At 39.7% G+C, this 18,784-nt stretch overlaps 2 protein-coding genes across 2 annotated transcripts; one reads left to right on the forward strand and one right to left on the reverse strand.

Moving 5' to 3' along the window:
• Window positions 1-834: 834 nt before the first annotated feature.
• On the reverse strand, window positions 835-10,383 carry mtpap (mitochondrial poly(A) polymerase). The gene is made up of 9 exons (XM_026362594.1): window positions 10,129-10,383; window positions 9,354-9,520; window positions 8,984-9,214; window positions 8,651-8,875; window positions 7,678-7,889; window positions 6,301-6,527; window positions 4,915-5,007; window positions 4,731-4,804; window positions 835-1,341 (listed from the first exon to the last, which is right to left on the reverse strand). The coding sequence occupies exons 1-9, from the start codon at window positions 10,358-10,360 to the stop codon at window positions 1,018-1,020; spliced, it is 1,785 nt and encodes a 594-aa protein (XP_026218379.1). The 5' UTR covers window positions 10,361-10,383; the 3' UTR covers window positions 835-1,017.
• A 320-nt stretch (window positions 10,384-10,703) lies between these two features.
• Window positions 10,704-17,987, forward strand: map3k8 (mitogen-activated protein kinase kinase kinase 8). The gene is made up of 8 exons (XM_026362595.1): window positions 10,704-10,840; window positions 11,445-11,813; window positions 11,930-12,100; window positions 13,244-13,505; window positions 14,365-14,471; window positions 15,358-15,510; window positions 16,795-17,041; window positions 17,162-17,987. Exons 1-8 carry the CDS (start codon window positions 10,838-10,840, stop codon window positions 17,284-17,286), a joined length of 1,437 nt encoding a protein of 478 aa, XP_026218380.1. The 5' UTR covers window positions 10,704-10,837; the 3' UTR covers window positions 17,287-17,987.
• Window positions 17,988-18,784: the final 797 nt, after the last annotated feature.

Consider the following 18,784-nt stretch of genomic DNA (forward strand, 5'->3'; position numbering starts at 1 on the left):
GTTCTTGGACAAATTATGTGACTTGTGGAACCTTAGATACAGTTTTTGTAAAATTTTGTATTATCTTTTATTATTAACTCAACTGTAATCATTTCATGACTTTTTAAGCCATCTAGCTTACTGTAATGAACTACACCAGCCAATGCACATAATTTAATTAAATAAGTCACATACTATATGCTTTTGGTGTAGTGTTAATGTACTTGCTGTGTACTTCCTGCTTGCACAAATAAAAACAGAAGGTAATGGAAGACATATGGAGACAGGAGTATGGTGTATAGATATTAATATAGCTACGGGGGTCATTAACATTAGCTTGCCATCTGAAATGTTTAAGCTATTATTCCGAAAGCTGCAACAGAGCAACACTGCAGCAGTATTGCTAACGATGATTACCTTTAGTTGCTCCAATGTACATTTACAATGGAAATTCATATTCTGCTAGGTAACTAAAATGCTATGCTTAAAATGCCACCAAGTCCTCTAATTGCTCTGGCATGATGTTGCACATCAGGAGTTAAATAAAAATGAGCTGCAAGGCAAACAGAGCAGTGAAATAAACTTTTCATTTATTATAAATCTTATATGTAGGCCCCATAATGACCAACTCTGTTTTTTCAATTTCCAATAAATTTGGACGTTTTCATCCACACTGTAATATAAAGAAAGTTCAAAAGTGTATGTCCTTGGTAATTTAGTGCAAACAAATAAGTTTGATAGTCAATGTTTTAACACCCATATACAATATACAGTCTTCAGTCCTACATGGAAATCTGGTAGGACTCTCATCAGTTTCTGTTTTATTACAATGAAGTATGCAAGTCTACAGCGATGTATACAGTAATCACTCCTTTATTTCATGTCTCATATAAAGGCACATAAAGCCTCAATAACACCATCCAGTGTACATGTTGGGAACTACAGTCCAGCAGAAGATGTTTCTGCTCTTGACTCACCTTCTAGGTAAGACATCAGGCGGTAATGACAAGATGGAGCTTTTTCAAAGAGTCTTAGCTATTATGTTGCTAATTTTTTATTCTTCAATGATTCTAACAAGCTCTTGATCCTTTCGGTGGCCGGCTCCCGTTTCCTTTTCCTGCGACTTTTGATCCCTGCAACCTGTGAGGGAAGCAGTAGGGTAGCCAGTCCCCATGGTATGGGAGTGCCGTTGCATCTGCGTGTGTTTGTTTCACTCTGCTGGAACAACCAGGAGCTCTCCTGACACAAAGCCACAAATCGCTCTAGCTGGGTGCTGTTGACATTCTTGCTGACATTCAGAGAGGTTTCGAATGGGTTTTGTATGTGCAGCGGGGTCCTCTCTGGTTTGTTCTGCTCCTTGCCCTGGGAAGTGAGAAGGGGGACATTTCTGGCAATTGAAAACATATTCACGAGCAGTTGCAGCCATAAGTGCAGGCATGCCTATACTACTATATGTGATATGGTCCCTTTATCTTGTTGGTCATGGTCTTTGCTCTTTTCTTCTCTATCTAGGGCAACGTCTCCACAGGGTAGCAGATGGCAGGAGGAGAGATGGATGTGGCTGAAGAAGATATTTTTTGACTAGAGCCGTATAAAAGGAGAAGAACTTGATTGGGCCAAAAAAAAAAGATTTAGATTTACACTACCTCTCTTAGTTTGGGCACACCTTCTGTTTCACTGTTTTTTCATTATTTTAATTATTTTCAACATTTTACAATACTGAAGACATTGAGATTATGACAGAACAAATATGGAACTATGTAGTCAACAAAAATTTATTAAATACCCTGGAGTGTATATTATGTTGTATTATATTTATAGTATACACTAAACAGATTCACGAGGTAGTGTTTTACAATTCACAGACCACCTTATCAAGAGTTATTTTGTGACATTTCTTAATGTGCTTCAGTCTTCCATTAGTTGTCTTGAGCAGAGAAAAGGTGGGTACAGAGTCCACAGCCCTATTAGTGCTAGTAAAACTGTACAAATGTAAAACGGGCAAAGACAAAACACAGTCCATCAGAAAAGAGTTCTCTGCTCTGATGAGTCCAAACTTTACATTTTTGGTTCTAATTTGCCATGTATTCGTTAGACATAGAGGGTGAACAAACACTTCCTAAATGTGTGGTTCCCACAGTGGAGCATATAGAAGGAGCTGTGATGGTGTGAGGTGCTTTGCTGGTGACTCCATTGGTGATTTAGTCAAAGTTGAGGGCACACTTAACCAGTATGACTACCTCAGCCCCCCGCTGTGACATGCTATACCATCTGGTTTGCACTTAGTGGGACCATCATTTGTTTTCCAACAGGACCCTAAACGCTCCTCCAGATTTTGTGAAAGCTATTCGTCAAAGACGCAGAGCCTGGCCTTTAACATCACTTGATTTGAATCCAATTGAAATTTGGAAAGTTGGACTGGATAGTGAATGGAAAGCTGTCAACAAGTACTTCCTTCTACTCCTTCAAGACTATTCTAGATGAAAACCTCGTGAAGCTGAGAAAATGCCAAGAGTGGGCAAAGCTGTCATGTTAAAACTCATTTTAAAATAAATAAATAAATAAAAGAAAAACCGGTAATGGTAATGTATATGGTCAATATACTTCAGCCTACCAGTCACAGCCATTACATGAACCACCAATATGTAGGTTAATGAATAGTCAAGAATCTTGCATGTTCTATCATGCCTAAAGTCTAACAATAAATGAGCTGGATGGATAAAGGGATTGAGCATGGAAGGCAGGAGCGACGGAGGATGGCAGCGTTTAGTCATCAGTCAGGGGAGTGAAGCAGGCTGAAGAATTGTAGCACAGTAAAGAAGATTTATGGTCGTTGCTTCACTGGTGAAAGCACATAGGCCTGGGTCATGGTCAGTCTACCTGCTGACTCCCTCTACAGAGTCAACATGATCTTAGTCTCTCTTTCCCAGCAGCATCAATTAATTAAAGTTAAAGCACAGCCAATGCCCAAAAAATCCACATCTAAAAAACTAAGGTAAAAGTAATATGTAATAAGTGGGATATTAGTCAGTGTTACACATTTTAAGATGCAGATCAATTCATTATCCTGCAGAGCACACCAGTTCTCCCTAATACTGCAAGATTTTAAGTTGTTTGGCTTCATCTTCCTCTTCATTTTATTAATTCAAAGTTTCACTATAGATTCAGTTTCATTGCCGACAAAAAACATTATATAGACACAGATTTGCAACAACAGGATAAATATGGGTCTAAATAGAATATGCGTTTGTTTACACTCCTCCTAATTGGGATCTTAGCTCATGGGCGCCGGGCCGTGTGGGGCCGGCATCAATCACATATGTCAAGGACAGCTGCCATCTGTGTGTGTGGGAAGACGCCATCCACCAAACACTGCTTTTATTACCAACAGATTTCTTTGCTAGAGCTCTGCTCTGATGCTGAAAGAGGGCTTAGCTTTTGAACAAAGACGTTTGTTCTGGACGTCTTTCCTTTTATGATCATTTATTATTTAAATGATGCTGTGGTTTGATTTTCTTTAAAAGTTATGAGGTTGTCAGTTTCACAAAAACATTTGTTGACACTCATTCTGAACTTTTGTCATCACATTTCTTATTACCTATGGTCTGACATACTGTATATGACAAAAATGAATAAGTCTGCATGAGATAATATTGGCTAATTTATAGGCCAAGAAAATTTTTCTTCTATCTCGTCTATCCTCGTTTTTTATGCAGATATTTACCCATCTGGCCGCAGGTGTGAACTTAAAAAGAGGAAGATTGACTGATTTTAAAACTTGTTTTGTTACTAAAGTTTATGACTGCTGTGACGATGAGGGAGAATAATCACAGCTTCATATAATGAATAAGTGATATGCTTTCTTCTGGACTGAATAATTTATAAAAGAAATATACCACCTTTTTTTGTAATGTCTTTTGCAATTTAAAGAATAAATAACAGGTTAGGTGTGTGCCTTCATCAGGCCCAATCTAAACACACAGTTCGAACTGAGAAGTTCTTCATCTTCTGTTGGAAGTTACTGAAGTTTTAGCAAAAATCCCTCATCAGTCAAACAGTGCCACAATGTTGAGATGAGACTCTCATTCATTTCCTATTTGTATGTAATGTTTTGCTGGGTTTTTTTTTTTTGCTTATCTGTGAAGTTAAAGTTGAAATGAGTGACAATCCAAACTATAAAGGAGGAAGTGATGTGATTATTCTTTTAGATGTACAGTGTTTTTAATCATCTGTTTTTTAAGCACCACAAAGAAAACCTTTTTTGTGGTGCTTTGTACTCAGCAACTTAACATTAGCTTAAAAAGCTTTTTTTTATTTTAGTGTGCAAAAGAAATTATAATTAAGTGATAAATTTAGTATAGCACTCTTGCTAAGGTGAATGTTAAGTGTGTGGAAGGGCGCCAGACTTCTGGTCCACATTACTGACATAAAGAAGGTGACTGTGCTCCCTAATCTGCCAATTGAAAAGCGACAAGAAATGCTTTAAAAACACTGATCAATAAACCCACCTTATGTGAATGACGGTGACAGTGGAAAGGGAACTTCAAATCTAAAATTAATTATCATTCCAACCTTTTGCCAAATTACTTCTAATTCTGAACTACTATAATGCACTGTACTGTTATTTAGTCCAAGGACAACTTAATCTGACCTTGGGATCAACTAAATAATCAATAGACAACTATAAAGTGTCATCATTGGGCAAATACTTCAGTATCTGCAACTATATGGGCATTAACAAACATACATACCTTTCTGATATTTATGGACATCCTGCTGAATGGAAAAGTGGCGTAGAACTCAAAGAATTCAAACAGCAGTTGCTCTAAACCGTGGAAAGGAAAGTTACATTAGCCCAAAGGGCTGCATACAGAAATGTTATCAGCTAAACTGAATTATAGCCCCAGAGCCCTAATTCCACGCTCTCATGCTCACCTAGTGTTTCTTTGTTGCTCTCGACCTGGATCTTGCTGAAGTCGCTGACAAATGTGCAGTCGTTTCCCTCAATCACGTTCTTGTCCGCTGGACCTTGTGGGAAAAGAGCAGAGATTCAAGGTAAGTGACTGCCTTTACACGCCTATGATAGCCATAAACAAGACACAGATGGATGTGTCGTTGCATTCTAGGAGAGGAAACAGTGGGAGACAGGGGAAGGAGGGAGAGCAGGTGCATGTATGTGTGTCTATTGTGGTACACAAGAAAAAAATTGCAAAGACCATGTCCTTGCTTGGTTGCTTTACGTCTCCTGCAGTGCCCTTGTTACCAGTCTCCTTCACCACATTGAGGCTGGTGTGTGTCTGTATGTTACCCTGCTGCCTATATACTTGTGTGTGTGTCCGGAAGAGGCGGGGGTCATCAACCTTCCCAGAGTGATGGGTCTTTTATTGTCCTGTAAGCACTCTGTGTGATAGAGACTGCGCTAAATGGGGGCTAGGAGGGGGAGACGGTGGATGGGGAGCAGTGGAGGGTTTTAAATTGCTTTTGGAAGGCAATTATCAGGTAGCCAAGGTGACAGAGAGGGAGAGGGTAGGAGATGGAGGAGGTGCCGTGGACTCCAAGCCAGACTGTTGGGTTAGTGGTTATGTTATCACAGGTTTGGTACGGATGCACACATTTTTGCTCCTAGATGATTTTCCTATTGGTGTATCTGATTGTGCTTTCATCACTTAGCTGTGATGCCATGTTTCCTGCCATAATGCTACATAATCAGCAATGTTCTGCTGGAAATTCGAGGCACTGACTGGTGAACAATGCCTGTGGGTTAATTGACTTTCTATAATAAGTTAACACAGTCAGTGCAATAAATTTGTTAAATTATTAAATTAGATTTTTTTTTTGACCATGACATAATGTAGACTTGTATGTATGACATGTCAAAACATCTTGTTATGACATTACTGTCAAAATATTATAGATTTTCAATGTGATTTCCGACTTTTGGACTCCACTTTATCTGCCAATCGGATGCGCAAAGGTTACTGCTTTGTATTTGTCTTTGTTCACATTTTACTGACACTTTATATTGATAGTAAAGGTGAGGTATCTATATATAATAAAACCATAAAAGTGCAGTTTTTGTTTTTAGTTTTCAATTAAATTATTGTGCAGTGTTGTGAAAGACGATTTGGGTTTTGAGGTTTTCTTGCAAGGTAAATTAATTAAAACACATGAATATGTGGGTTTTCTTTTGTCCTTTCCTATCCAGGAGTGGATGACAGTATTCCTAATGTTATACCACAATCTTAATACTGTGGTACAGTATTATTACTTAGCAAATCAAGACATTTCATCATATTGATGAAAGGTGGTGCTGGGCAATACCTGCAAGGTCTCTGAGATAGTCCAGCGTTGGGATAATCGGTGGGCTCCTCCTCTGCAGGAAGAACAGCACCATGAGAGTGAGGGAAAAGTTAGTAATCCAAGCCCCGGGGATGCTACTGGTGATGCCGTGAGTTCGGGCCCAGCAACGCACAGTAAACACGAGGTATCGCACCCGTGGGTCAAGCTCTCCGTACAGGTAGAGCAGCTCTGTGCTCTTCATTGCCACCCTGTGAAAATAATACACAGGATTATTTTGAGTACTGAGCAGCATGTTTTGATGAGCATATGTTAATGTCTGACTGAGTTACTTAGCTTCCAAAAGAAATGTAGGCTGTAGAGCTAGTGGTAAATTTAACTTGACTAACGAATGATAGGACTGATGTTCAGCATCCTGGTCTGTTCTTATTATTCACTGGACATTCAATTGCTGTGACCCAGCCCTATGATAATAAAAAAAAAATCAACTGGGAAAGTGAACTGCAGATAATATTCCCTTGTATTACACAGTTTTAATAATAACCTTTAATTATCAGAAGCTCGGTTAAGATTACTCATCAATGTATTAATGAGAAATACAAATACAGCAATGGCATCCAACACTGTGTCTACACAACTGTAATTAAAATACTGAGTATAGGTCTGAACTGACTCAATTGGGAAAGCTGAAAGTTAAAATGTAGATCAAAATTCAGAGTAATCATCCTAACTTCAGAGAATGAAACTCTGCATTAGGCTGAATGTCAAGGGTCAGTGAAACTAAGGCCACACCAAAACCACCACTAGAGAGCAGCCTTCACTAAGTGACACAAACTGTCTGTCATAGTTTCAGTTACATTTTCCTTTTCTTTGACACACACTTCACAGGGCCCCGAAAAGTGCTGAGCTTCAAAGATCTCAGAAGATGATTTGAGAAAAGTCCCCCTCACATCCACCTACAGCAGGTGGTTCAACTCTATTTCCTTAGAAACTGCACAGTGGTTTTCTGTACGTTAGCAAGTGTGTACGTGCTTGTATTGCCAACCCCAAAGGCCGCAACCTGTTCAAGGCTGTAAGTGAAGAAGTGAAACACAAACAAGTCCCCCCCCCTTGCTGGTCCTCCTGTTCAGTTTCACTGTGGTAAGCATGCAACTGAATAACTGTAGCAGTTCCTGCCTGAGTGCAACTTGGGGCTTTTGCAACGCCAGTGTGGCCAAAACAATCAGTACAACAAATGTGGCAGTTTCTGTGAAGCAAGTGGTGTATAACCAACTCTAACAGACATTTAGAGTGATGACCATTCCCCTGAACGAAACTCACCCATTTATCTCTAAGACACAAAAGCCACATCAATGAATCGGTCAATCTCCGTTTATGAGGTAAATAGGTGAGTATGAATACCTGTTGTTGGATGTGAGGTCACACTGAAAGCCAGAGGGCTGGTGAGCGAATCGAACTAGAGGACATCTGGCATTGAGAATCTTCTGCACCCCGACGCACCCAGCCCCAAACTGTTCTACACACTCCCCGATGACAGAGAGGATACTCTGGGTGACAGCTCGCTCTGAATTGGCCCTCTTCATCCCGTATTCCAAGGACAGACCTGATTTGGGCTAAAAACAGAGAGTTGAGAGATGTTTAATGACCCTAGACCACTCTTCACTTCTAACGCAGTGGATTATTTTAGCCATAATTTTAAATTTCAGTTATGTATTATATGGTGCCCCTCCAGAATAAAACAAGAAAGAAGTATCCAAGGCAAAATTTTATCTTTGATACCTAACCTTAGAGGAAGAAAGAGCATGTTCCAGTAACTCATAGGAGGATAATTCATTAGTTTTTCAAATGTAAAGAGACAAAACATTTTTCCTTTCCAAAAAGAGGTTAAAGCAGCAAACAGAAGCCAACTGAGCATATAGGCATTCAGTGTCTTGTTTATGTCATGACCATCTGGAGCAATTTGGGGTTCAGCATGAACAATATTTAAGAAATCTGACTAAACGAGAAAGCTCACTATAACCTGGTGTCTTATGTGCGTTTAAATGCTCTGACTAAGTAACTGATCAGTTATATCAGTTCCAGAAATACCTGAACACCTCCTAAATTTTATTCAGACTACTAAATGTTCTATTGTGTTAATACTTTATTATTACTATTATTGTTTTCAAAACTTGGTCCAAAAAACACAAAAAACATATTTTTGTGTTACATGTTATCCATTTGAGACATTTTATGTTCAGTAACTGATCAATTGAAAAATGCAAAAGATTACACTGATGTTACTGTAGTTGTCCTATTTCTGTTTGCGGCTCTTGTTTCTAAATAAGCATCAAATTCAATCTAAAGAAAATCTACCATCAACCCCCATAATTACCCTCTTTACACTGTATCCACTGATGCCACCCAGGTCCAGAAACATGTCCAGGTCACAGCCCAGCTTCCCAAATCCATTAACGGATGAGCCAAATGGTTTGATAGTGCATTCTGGGAAATAAGCAGCTGCAATGTCCTTAAGAAGAGAACAGACAAGAAAACGCAGCCTGCTGTTTTCCTCTGTAAGCTGATAGGCTTCTGTCAGAGAGTTTATCTGTTGGTCTATCTGTGGGGAAATAAAGAGATTCATATAGTATAATTTAAGAGATCTATTTAAAATGATTCACGCATGGATTTGCTTAATCTCAGCTTTTAGGTATGACATTCCACTTACACTCTCCTCTTTGGACAGTCTCTGTATGAGCTCATTGATGGGTATTGTGGTTTGTGGTTGACACTGTTTGACTGGCTGATTTGGTGACTCTACTGCACCAAGGTTCCTCAGTGACAGCAGCCTCGATTTAAAAGGTACCACTGATTCATCACTGACGATTGGGATTGCAACCGCTTCAAGCAAAGAGGTGACACTTTCCCGGCTGGCGAACTCCACTACAGCATACACGCTCTGGTGAGTAACATCGACACACACAATGTTAACATCCAACTGAATCCTAGCATGACAGAGACATTTAAAATAAATGCACCATAAATTATATCAGAAAATATGTCAACATTTATTCATCATATGTACTTTTTCCACTTACGTGACTTTCATAAAAAAAGAATTTGTTGATATCTCCATGATTCAATAAATACTTGTGGAACCTTTTCTCATTGACTCTGAAAGGGCAGCTGATGAGGACAGATCTCTCTGCTTGTTCTTGTCTCTCCACCTGGACAGCGTAAAATGACCTGTGTCCAACCTTTTCATCTGAAAAGAAGACAACATATATACAATATTTTAAATGTACAACAATTTATGTTTTTCTTTGAGAAAGACAATTATTGAATCAAATTGTTAAGGCTACTTCTGCTATCAGACACATTCTGCAGCAATAGCTGAGGAAGACACTGTATCAATAAAGTGGGTTATTTTTATTATATGAAGAATATTCAATTGAATTCAGTAGTAATGTTCACTGGTAAACTGACAATTCTACATGATGTGGAACAGTTAGCAAATGTCTGGTGGTCACAGATCACAAATATGTTTTACGTTGAAACGTCACATTAAAAAGTCTAAATAGAAAAATGTATAACGAGCTATTATCCTCAAAGCATTATTATCTGCCTTATCTAAACGAACTTAGTTTAGGATTCCCTTGATAGACAAACACAACGCCGAAATTCACCGAAACCCCAATAACCTCTGAAGTTTTCATTGTCTGTGAAATAAATAACGCATGTTAGACAACAGTCCATAATACCTAAAATATAACGATTTCTTAAAGAGGTTTGGACTGTCAGTTGGTGGCAGCGGTATGTATCAATGCTAGCTCTTAGGCTAAGTGGTTTTGTATGGCAGTTTAATATACTAACCAGTTTCTTCTTTTCGAGTTGCCTCAGCTTGCGCAGAAACAACGTTTGTCCCAATACCTCTGAGAAGTAATTTATCGACGTTCTGTAAACACTTTACCAAACTGCCCCTTCCCCGCATCTGTAAAGTGCACATTACTAAGGACGACGCCATTGCTATTTGAAAGGAGCTAAAAAGCGCATGCGCCTGCCTCTGTGTACGGCAAATGAGAGGGGCCAATTTAGACATTCTCATTAAAATCCACACGGAATCCCAACACGTCTGTGTTTAGTTACCTCGTACTGTGTAACTGCAAAGAGCCACAGATATACTTAAATATGAACCCCCCCCCCCTTTTGTTTAGCCTATGTCTTAAATGTCTCCAATATGTTACATTTCTCATTGACTTGATATTAAGTGCTGCCCTTGACAAAACAACAAAACACTTCTTGTCCGTAGGAAAACACCCAGCGGTTCTGCAGAAGACGATGCTCTGTGCCTCAGCACAACAAGCCACATTCATTTTGTTTTCATCTGACAAAACGGAAGAAAAGGAAAGGAAACCAAAGAGCAGAGGCTTGGCACCTGACATTAAAGCTACTCCCACACGGGCTGATCGACCACACTTCCTCTGTTTACTTCCCTCTAAAGACGAAGCGACCTCGCTCTGGACGACAGTGTCGACGCACGATGGAGAGACGACTGTTGCGTTGAGCTCGGTACTCAGAGATTATGGTGAGTACCCTGAAGCATGTTTCTTTATGATCAACTACTGTGTATCATCGGATGATCAAAGCGTTTGCTGCTGAAATGAGCAATCCCCGTTGAATATTTGAGACTTATTAGATTTAATAACCGTACACCATCCCAAAGCGAGTTCTTAGAGGCAGCATTTAGGAATTTGCACTTTGCACTCAATTGTTTGTTCAGTTTTAACATCGCTTTTCGGGGGATGGAAACCCCCCTACATTTGCAAATGTGTATGATTTGCATGTCAGAATTTGCTTAATAAGCATGATTAGTATTCAAAGCTCATCCTAAAGCATTAATGAGTAACTAACTTTTGTATTTATTTTTAATTCGTTTTACACATACATGATCTGCATTGCGGGTACTTTATAGCAGGATAGCCAAGCCTTCTTGGGGGCTTCCCAGCTTTTCTGTGAAATTCCCTTCATGTGTTTGGAGTACCTCCCAGCTGTGTATCAACCCAGTTTAACCGCCTCAGTGCATCAGGGTAGTGTCACTGTTCATCCTATGTGGCACAGACAGGATTTCTTCCAAATCTGATCTGAACTGAACATTGTCTAAAAACTGAACCACTTATGTTTAATTTTAGATTGAACAGTGCAAGTCAAGCATCAAGATGGATTACAAATATCATAGTGGAATTGAACTGCTCTTGGCTCACATGAATATAGAGGACATCATCAACGCTGCAGAGACTCTGTATCGGCTTGAGGAAGAGGAGGAGGAGGGGGAGGAAAGAGGTTTGTCGTTCGAAGACGAAGGTCTCTCCCAGGAGGAGATGGATGAGAATGAGGAGACAGGGGACTTGGCGAGCGAGCAGAAAGACTATTCTGATGCAGTTGGTGGTGTTCGGTATGGGACAGTGACAGACCTCCTGTCTTTTGTCAACTTGCTCTCCAATATGCAGGCAGCAGCCCTGCAGCACCTGCCTCAGGAGATGGGAGTCTTGCTGAATAAGGTGAGAATGTGTGTGTTTTATTTTTGTTTGTTTGTTTGTTTGTTTTCCATATGATCAGCTTTGGAAAAAAATTGTTCTTGTGGTTTTTTAACTATCTGTTTTCTTTTTTATTGCAGAAGGACATTGTTGTAAAAAAAGGCCGCTACCAGATCAACATGGATGTGCTGCTGTTTCCATGGAAATTAAACTGCAAGAATCCTGGGTCTGGCCTCGTGCCCAAGGGCTCATTTGGGAAAGTCCACTTAGCTCAGGACACCACAACCAGGAAGAGAATGGCTTGCAAACTGGTGAGTCTTGCTGAGCAATGTCTGGAATTCAGCCTGCACTGATTTCTCAGAACTCTGGGCCTAGATGCCAAATACTTTACTTGCCAAGTAAAAAATTGTTCAGAAAGCAACTACACCTGTGTTTAAAGAACAAATGTTAATGTCAGCATGACATGCACGTTTCCTCTGTAAGAAAAAGAGGAAGAGTGCTGTTAAAAGAAGAACCAGGGTTTTGTGACAAAATGGAGCAAGAACACTGCAAGAATGGAAATTTAACTGTAACTTCCCACAGCCCATCTGAAGGACTGAAGATTGATCTCTGTTCCTATCTATACACTTATCTATATCTATGCACAGCCATGTTGCCTTGTTGAGTGGGTAGTTGGAGAGGGGGTGGTGGGACATATTGTGTTTACTTTTTTCTTACCTGGAAAATAATGACACAAGAGGAAGAAGTAGTTTCCTACCTAGTACTGATTGTATAATACACTGTGTAATCATAAGAATGCTATGTTCACACAGTGTATGGTACAATCAGTGTCAACAAAACAGTGTCTAAAACACATACATCAATACAGGACTTACTGGCACTAGTGCTTGCTTCCTGCATATCAGCAGACAACATCAGATAACAGTATTACAGTATGACTGAAAAAAATCACCCATTGTGTAACAGGCATGCTTTTAGGGGGCAGTTGAGAAACACGCTTGTTTGTTTTCTTGTAGAGGGTTAGATGAGAAGAGAAACATGGAAAAAGTGAAAGCTAAAAGCTTTAACTCTGTCCCAAAGTAAGACATCAATTCAGAATCCCCTAAACCACGTGTTTTACATCTTTGTTTGTGTGTGTAAAAAATAGGTCAGCTGGCTTTTGAGGGGCTGGTAGCCAGATCCTCTTCAGATTTAAACTCTAGAGCAAACCAGGGTGGCTGATTCCATCTACTTCTCAAATTCTTTATATTTCTCTTGGCATGACTGTATGCTTAGTATGGCTGTGACTTTACTAGACTAAAAGTAGTTTTGCACGTAAACCCCACATGAAGCACATTAAACAAATGTAATATTTTAACCAGTGAAGTTAAAAGGTGCAGGTAGGCAGGTGCTGTTCTTCTCAGTGACAGTTGTTATCACATTAACAGTTTATTTACATGTCATCATCTTTACAGATTCCCATGGAGAACTTTAAAGCAGCTGATGTGGAGTTCCAAGCCCGGTTCCGACACGAGAACATAGCTGAGCTCTATGGCACTCTGTTCTGGGACCAGACGGTCCACCTGTTCATGGAGGCTGGAGAGGGTGGCTCTGTCCTGGAGAAGCTGGACAGCTACGGACCCATGAGGGAGTTTGAGATCATCTGGGTGACCAAGCAAGTGCTGCGGGGTCTTGAGTACCTGCACTCTCACAAAGTCATCCATCACGACATCAAACGTAAGAGCGAATAGAAAAATAATTTCCTCATTCATTGTTGAGTGTACTTTATGGTTGGACTACATTGTATTAGATGCAAAACTTATGTAATGTCAGTTTTACCCTCTTTACGTCAAAGCGAGGGCACAGACGGTTGCAGTCAACAATTCAAGAGAAATTCAGCTGATATCTGACACCGGGAGTCATTCACACTGTTTGAATATCCTCTTCTGTAAATTTAAAGTATGCTTTTCAAGAAAGGTTCAAGGAAGCCAGGTCACACCGTCAAAAAAAAAATGCTGTACTGAGATGACTGAGATTACAAAAAGACAGGCGTATCCCAGCTGTGGTTTGATATGAGGTTGTTGTTACGTTTGTAGAACCACAGCAGTGCTGCCATGATGAAAGCATTATACTCAGCCCTCCATCAGCCTCATATCCTCAAAGCTTGTCTGCTGTCTGGAAAGTCCAGCCTGTTTCACATGCTTTTTCAGACTTAAATGTAGGATCCTGAGAGGCATGTGAATTACACCATGGCTCAGCCTGGCCCTCTCACATGTCGCTGTGGTTCTCCCTGATTTCTCACTGTGACAAAAACATGCAATTATCCTTCAGTGAAGTTTTTAAGCACGAGGAAGTGACTTGTCATGAAAGACAAAGCTCTCTAATTATCTGTCGCATTGCTTTGCTCAAAGCATGTTACTTACTGCTGCTTAAGGAGGCTTCAGTGGCCTTTAGAATTAGTTCATTAGTTAATAATTAGAACATATTAGTTAGAGCTCAAACACCAGCCTGCAAAAGAAAGCAGAACACTGAACATACTGTGCAAAAAAGAAAAAGTGCAAATCTGCTCATTCTTTTTTGTCTTTCCTTCTTTCAGCCAGTAACATTGTCCTGATGTCAGACAAGGCAGTGCTGGTGGACTTCGGCCTGACAGTGCAGATGACAGAAGACATTTACATACCCAGAGACCTGAGAGGAACAGAGGTAAGAAAAGCTAGAGATAAGATACTCACACAATGCATGAATAGATACATTATTTACTCCAATAAAAAATACATTTTCCTTCTTTGAACTCACTAGAAAAGGCCACAGTCATCCTGACTCATGACTCAGACTAGACTTCCCCAGGGATTTTGTCAGATCAGTCCTAAGACTTGTCAGCATTATATGTAGAAAGTGAGTCAGTACTCTGTGCACTCATTGACTATACTGATGCTAATAATAGTTTGCTTATGCTGTGCAACCTCAGAGCAGATGTTTTAAACAGCACTTGGGAATTTTTTGACTAATCCATGAGATGTCTCCCAAGTTGGAGCTGTCGTTGTAGCTTCCCCGTGAAGTGACCTGTGAGTCTGTATATAGGTGTGTGCATGCACATGCTGCACATAGCTTGGCCTGTGGAAAGTCCCAGGGCAGACACCCATTGGTCAAATTAAGAGAGACAGCACTAGCAAATATGCAGGGCTTCTCAGGCTTACATTAACATGGAAGAGCAGGCTGGAATTTCCAGCAGAGAGAAAGAGAGAGAAGTGCAGATGATGGTGAAGAGAGATGACCTCTGGTTCTATGTTTACTTTTCACACTGTAAAGGGCAACGTGCCTCTTCTCTGCCTTCACCATGACACACACACACACACACACACACACACACACACACACACACACACACACACACACACACACACACAGAATGTATCTGAAGGTTAACTTGAAACGAAAACCCCCTTTTATTGCAAGAGGTTGTTTCCTGTTAGTTCTATTGCACTGAATAAACAGGATCCCTTTCACTCTTTCCCTGCCACTATGCTAACAGCAGCCTCATTAAATGTAAATTATATAAATAATCTAACGTGATCTTTCTTTTATTTAGATGTATATGAGTCCAGAGCTGGTTCTGTGTCGGGGACATAGCACCAAGACAGACATCTATAGCCTAGGCACCACCATCATCCACATGCAGACTGGTAGCCCTCCTTGGGTCCGTAGATACCCACGCACTGCCTACCCATCCTACCTTTACATTGTAAGTATTGAACATTTTATAACAGCCATGTTAGCAGTTTGGTATCATATATGGTCATGACAATATGTTGTGTTGTCCACTAATTTTGTCCTGAGTGATATAATTCAATAATTCAAATTTAGCATTTCAATTGTTATAGATCTGTAATAATTAGTTATTATTAAATTAGTCAACCATAAACAATTTCAGTCAGTCAGTCGTCTCACATGTGAGGTTTTTAGGATTTTCTTTGTCCAGTTATTGTCCACTTTTTTCATAATTTTATGGCACATCTTATGCAAATCAGTGCTATGTAGTTTTATCACCAGTTCTTGTGTTTAATGCAACTTTGCATTAATGCGAATCATCAAGGGCCTGTAAAAATAGACACTCTGTGTCTGCAGCATTTGCAAATAGGCTTTTTTTTTATGCCTTTTCACCTTTTGTATAGTAAAAATAGCTTTATTCCATTCACCCATATGGTCATAAAATTGATTGCAGGTTTAAAAAGCTCACATGTTAAACTGTTTTGCTTTGACTTTTGTTCTTAATTATACATGAACAATAAAACATGTTCCTTTTTTAATCTCATAATATGCAAGTAAATAAGAAAGTACTATTAAAGCCAAACTTTATCTGTATGTCTTTGAAGACTTAATCAAGATTAGAAGCACATGACCTGAATATTCTCTATTTGTAGCAAAGTATTTCCTGTGTTTTCCTGATGCATTCCTCTAGCCAGTAGCGCACCTCTCACTTTATTACTTTACACCTTATTACACTCACATGTCATGCTGTGAGGTAGACAGTATGTCATTTCTTGCTGCATTTCTAAAAGTGACACAATTTTCCATGACTGTGTTCAGGTCTTAGACAGTCTAGATCGTGATGAGGAAAAAAAGATGACCCATTTTGTCAGTCACTACTTCTGTTTCTTTTAAAAGTTTTCCATGACAATAATTCTGTGCTTTCAAGAAGTGCCATTTCAGTTTTTTGATGCTTATCAGCTCTTTTGAATAAACAATTACTCACTTCCTTGTGAAACTACCGTCATGGAGAAGTAATGTTACATGGCAAAGCCACTTCAACAGATTGAGCTTAGCTATTCTTCCTCAATTCATTTTACAACAAACATGTTACTACCCACAGTCACACTCAAAAAGAAAGAGTGACGTTGCCTAGATGAGTTCTAGATGGTGGGTTTTTGGATATTTATAAACCTTGACCTTATATGAAACTTTTTGTTTTCTCTCTGTCACACTGCAGTTTTTTCATGCTAATTTTGCCTCATCAATCTCCAAACAGATCCACAAGCAGGCACCCCCTGTGGAGGACATACCAGAGGACTGCAGCTTGGCCATGCGCTCTTTCCTGGAGCGAGCCCTGGAGAGGAACCCTGCTCTGCGGAGTTCTGCATCCGAACTGCTGAAGGATGAGGCCATCAATCCGCCCAGGGAGGATCAGCCACGCTGCTGGAGCCTCGACTCAGCACTGGAGGAGGCCACATATACAATGCTGCGGCAACAGAGCCAGCACCACGACACCACACAGGGTAAGGGCCTAGGTGCCATATTGCCATCACAAAATAACAAGCTTGTACTTATTTGCAAGGAAAAACACTGAATTCTAAATATGCCAACAAAATTTATACATGAATTTTATCTTTCTGCAGAATCTGCGCTTTACTCTGAAGACTCAGGCCACATGAGGAGAAAGGGGTCCTTGTACATTGACCTTGGCGCTTTGTCAGGTCACTGCAAGCTGGTGTCAGGACCTCCCACCTCGGAATATGGCTAACTCCTCACCATAACTCACCATTTTTGTGGCAAAATGAGCCAACTGATCATTTATTTTTAGCCTTCTCGTATAGAGTGGCTCACTCTTCACTGTGAAGGACTGACAAATGCTGACAGGCAGGAAGACAGCTGCAGGCGACGTGGTTTATGAAGTGAAAGTTTTTGCAAGAGCAACGAATACATGGAATAGCTGGAACCAGCTCAAGCTGAAATGGACAACACTGCAGGACGGTGGTTGCATAAGATCCATTGCAAATAAATTTAGCATTAACTACTTGAATGATCTAAATGTGTAATGTTTGTGCACGCTTTAGTTCAATGTGACAGTTAACACAACAATATGCTATTTTTTCTTATGAAACAAAAAAAAAAGGCTTTTAACACATACAATTTAAGCTGTTTGTTAAAGTATGTGTTCACTGTGTGCAACATGTACAATGTGTAGTTCTTTAGGGACTTCCTCTTGTTTATTCCCGTGGAATATTGTTAGTATTATTGTGTTGTGCAAATGACCCTTCTGTGGAATGCATGTGGTATCTGATTTGTGTGCTGTACATCCTAAGAGATGAGCCCTGCTTTTTACTTAAAAGGCCGTTGTGTTACTTCGGTTTTTTATGGTACTCAGCATAGAAATTACCTAGAATTTAAAAATGTACAGTATCAGTCATAATGCAATAAAAGAGCAATAAAATGAAAATCCCATATTGTTTGTTATATTTCACTTCTGTGCGAGGTAGTTAGTCATTTAAACAGATTATTCATTTTGGATTTGCCGCTTGACAACTAGGGGAGATTACTGTGAAATCAAAACATTCAGCATGTCCGTATTTTTGACTCTACTTTCTTTTTTTTTGGCTGTATAAATGGTGCAATACAGTCTATGTGTCTGTGTATTACAGTAGGTGCAAATATATATGAATATGCATATAATAGACGTTAACATGGGTATATTCATATTTCTTACTAACAAGCTAAAAAGAGAATTTTGCTTGAAACCTTTACTGATTTCAAGCTCTAAAACCAGCATTCATATGCACAATTTACCCTTCAATACAAAGATGATGTGCGCAGTCACAGAGAAGTGTTAATGGAAAAAACAGAATGATCTTTCTACGTCAAAAACATGAGTGGGTGGGGGACGTATAAGGTCCCTTCTCTCTTTGGCTGTCTCTTTCTCTTTACTAAAAGTAAATAAAGAAATAAGATTCTGTCTACTGTGAAGTGAAACCACCAAAACTTAGTGCACCCGCTTGTGGTATTACGTATGTAGGTCACGGGATGTTAATTTTGTTTAGACTAAATGTGTAGAGCCACACTAACTGTTCTCAGAAGCTGTACACAGACTGTGGACTGTGCTGTGGGCCAAGTGCTAACACCAACGTTTTACATGCAGATGATAAAATATTTGAACATTTTGTTAGCAGGTATGATGTTTGCTAAAGTTCAGAGAAATCCTTGGTTGGACTAAAGTGATGAAGGAACCATTCAGCACTGCCTGA

Source organism: Anabas testudineus, chromosome 2 (assembly GCF_900324465.2).
Source record: "Anabas testudineus chromosome 2, fAnaTes1.2, whole genome shotgun sequence".
Taxonomy (NCBI): Eukaryota; Metazoa; Chordata; class Actinopteri; order Anabantiformes; family Anabantidae; genus Anabas; species Anabas testudineus.

Excerpts from the sequence above, each read along its gene's own strand:
- mtpap (XM_026362594.1), bottom strand. The coding sequence starts at position 10,360 with ATGAGAATGTCTAAATTGGCCCCTCTCATTTGCCGTACACAGAGGCAG. Across the intron at positions 8,876-8,983 it reads GACTGTCCAAAGAGGAGAGT|ATAGACCAACAGATAAACTC; the intron begins GTAAGTGGAATG and ends ATTTCCCCACAG. Across the intron at positions 6,528-7,677 it reads GACCTCACATCCAACAACAG|GGTGGCAATGAAGAGCACAG; the intron begins GTATTCATACTC and ends TTATTTTCACAG.
- map3k8 (XM_026362595.1), top strand. Across the intron at positions 15,511-16,794 it reads ACCCATCCTACCTTTACATT|ATCCACAAGCAGGCACCCCC; the intron begins GTAAGTATTGAA and ends ATCTCCAAACAG. Across the intron at positions 17,042-17,161 it reads GCACCACGACACCACACAGG|AATCTGCGCTTTACTCTGAA; the intron begins GTAAGGGCCTAG and ends ATCTTTCTGCAG.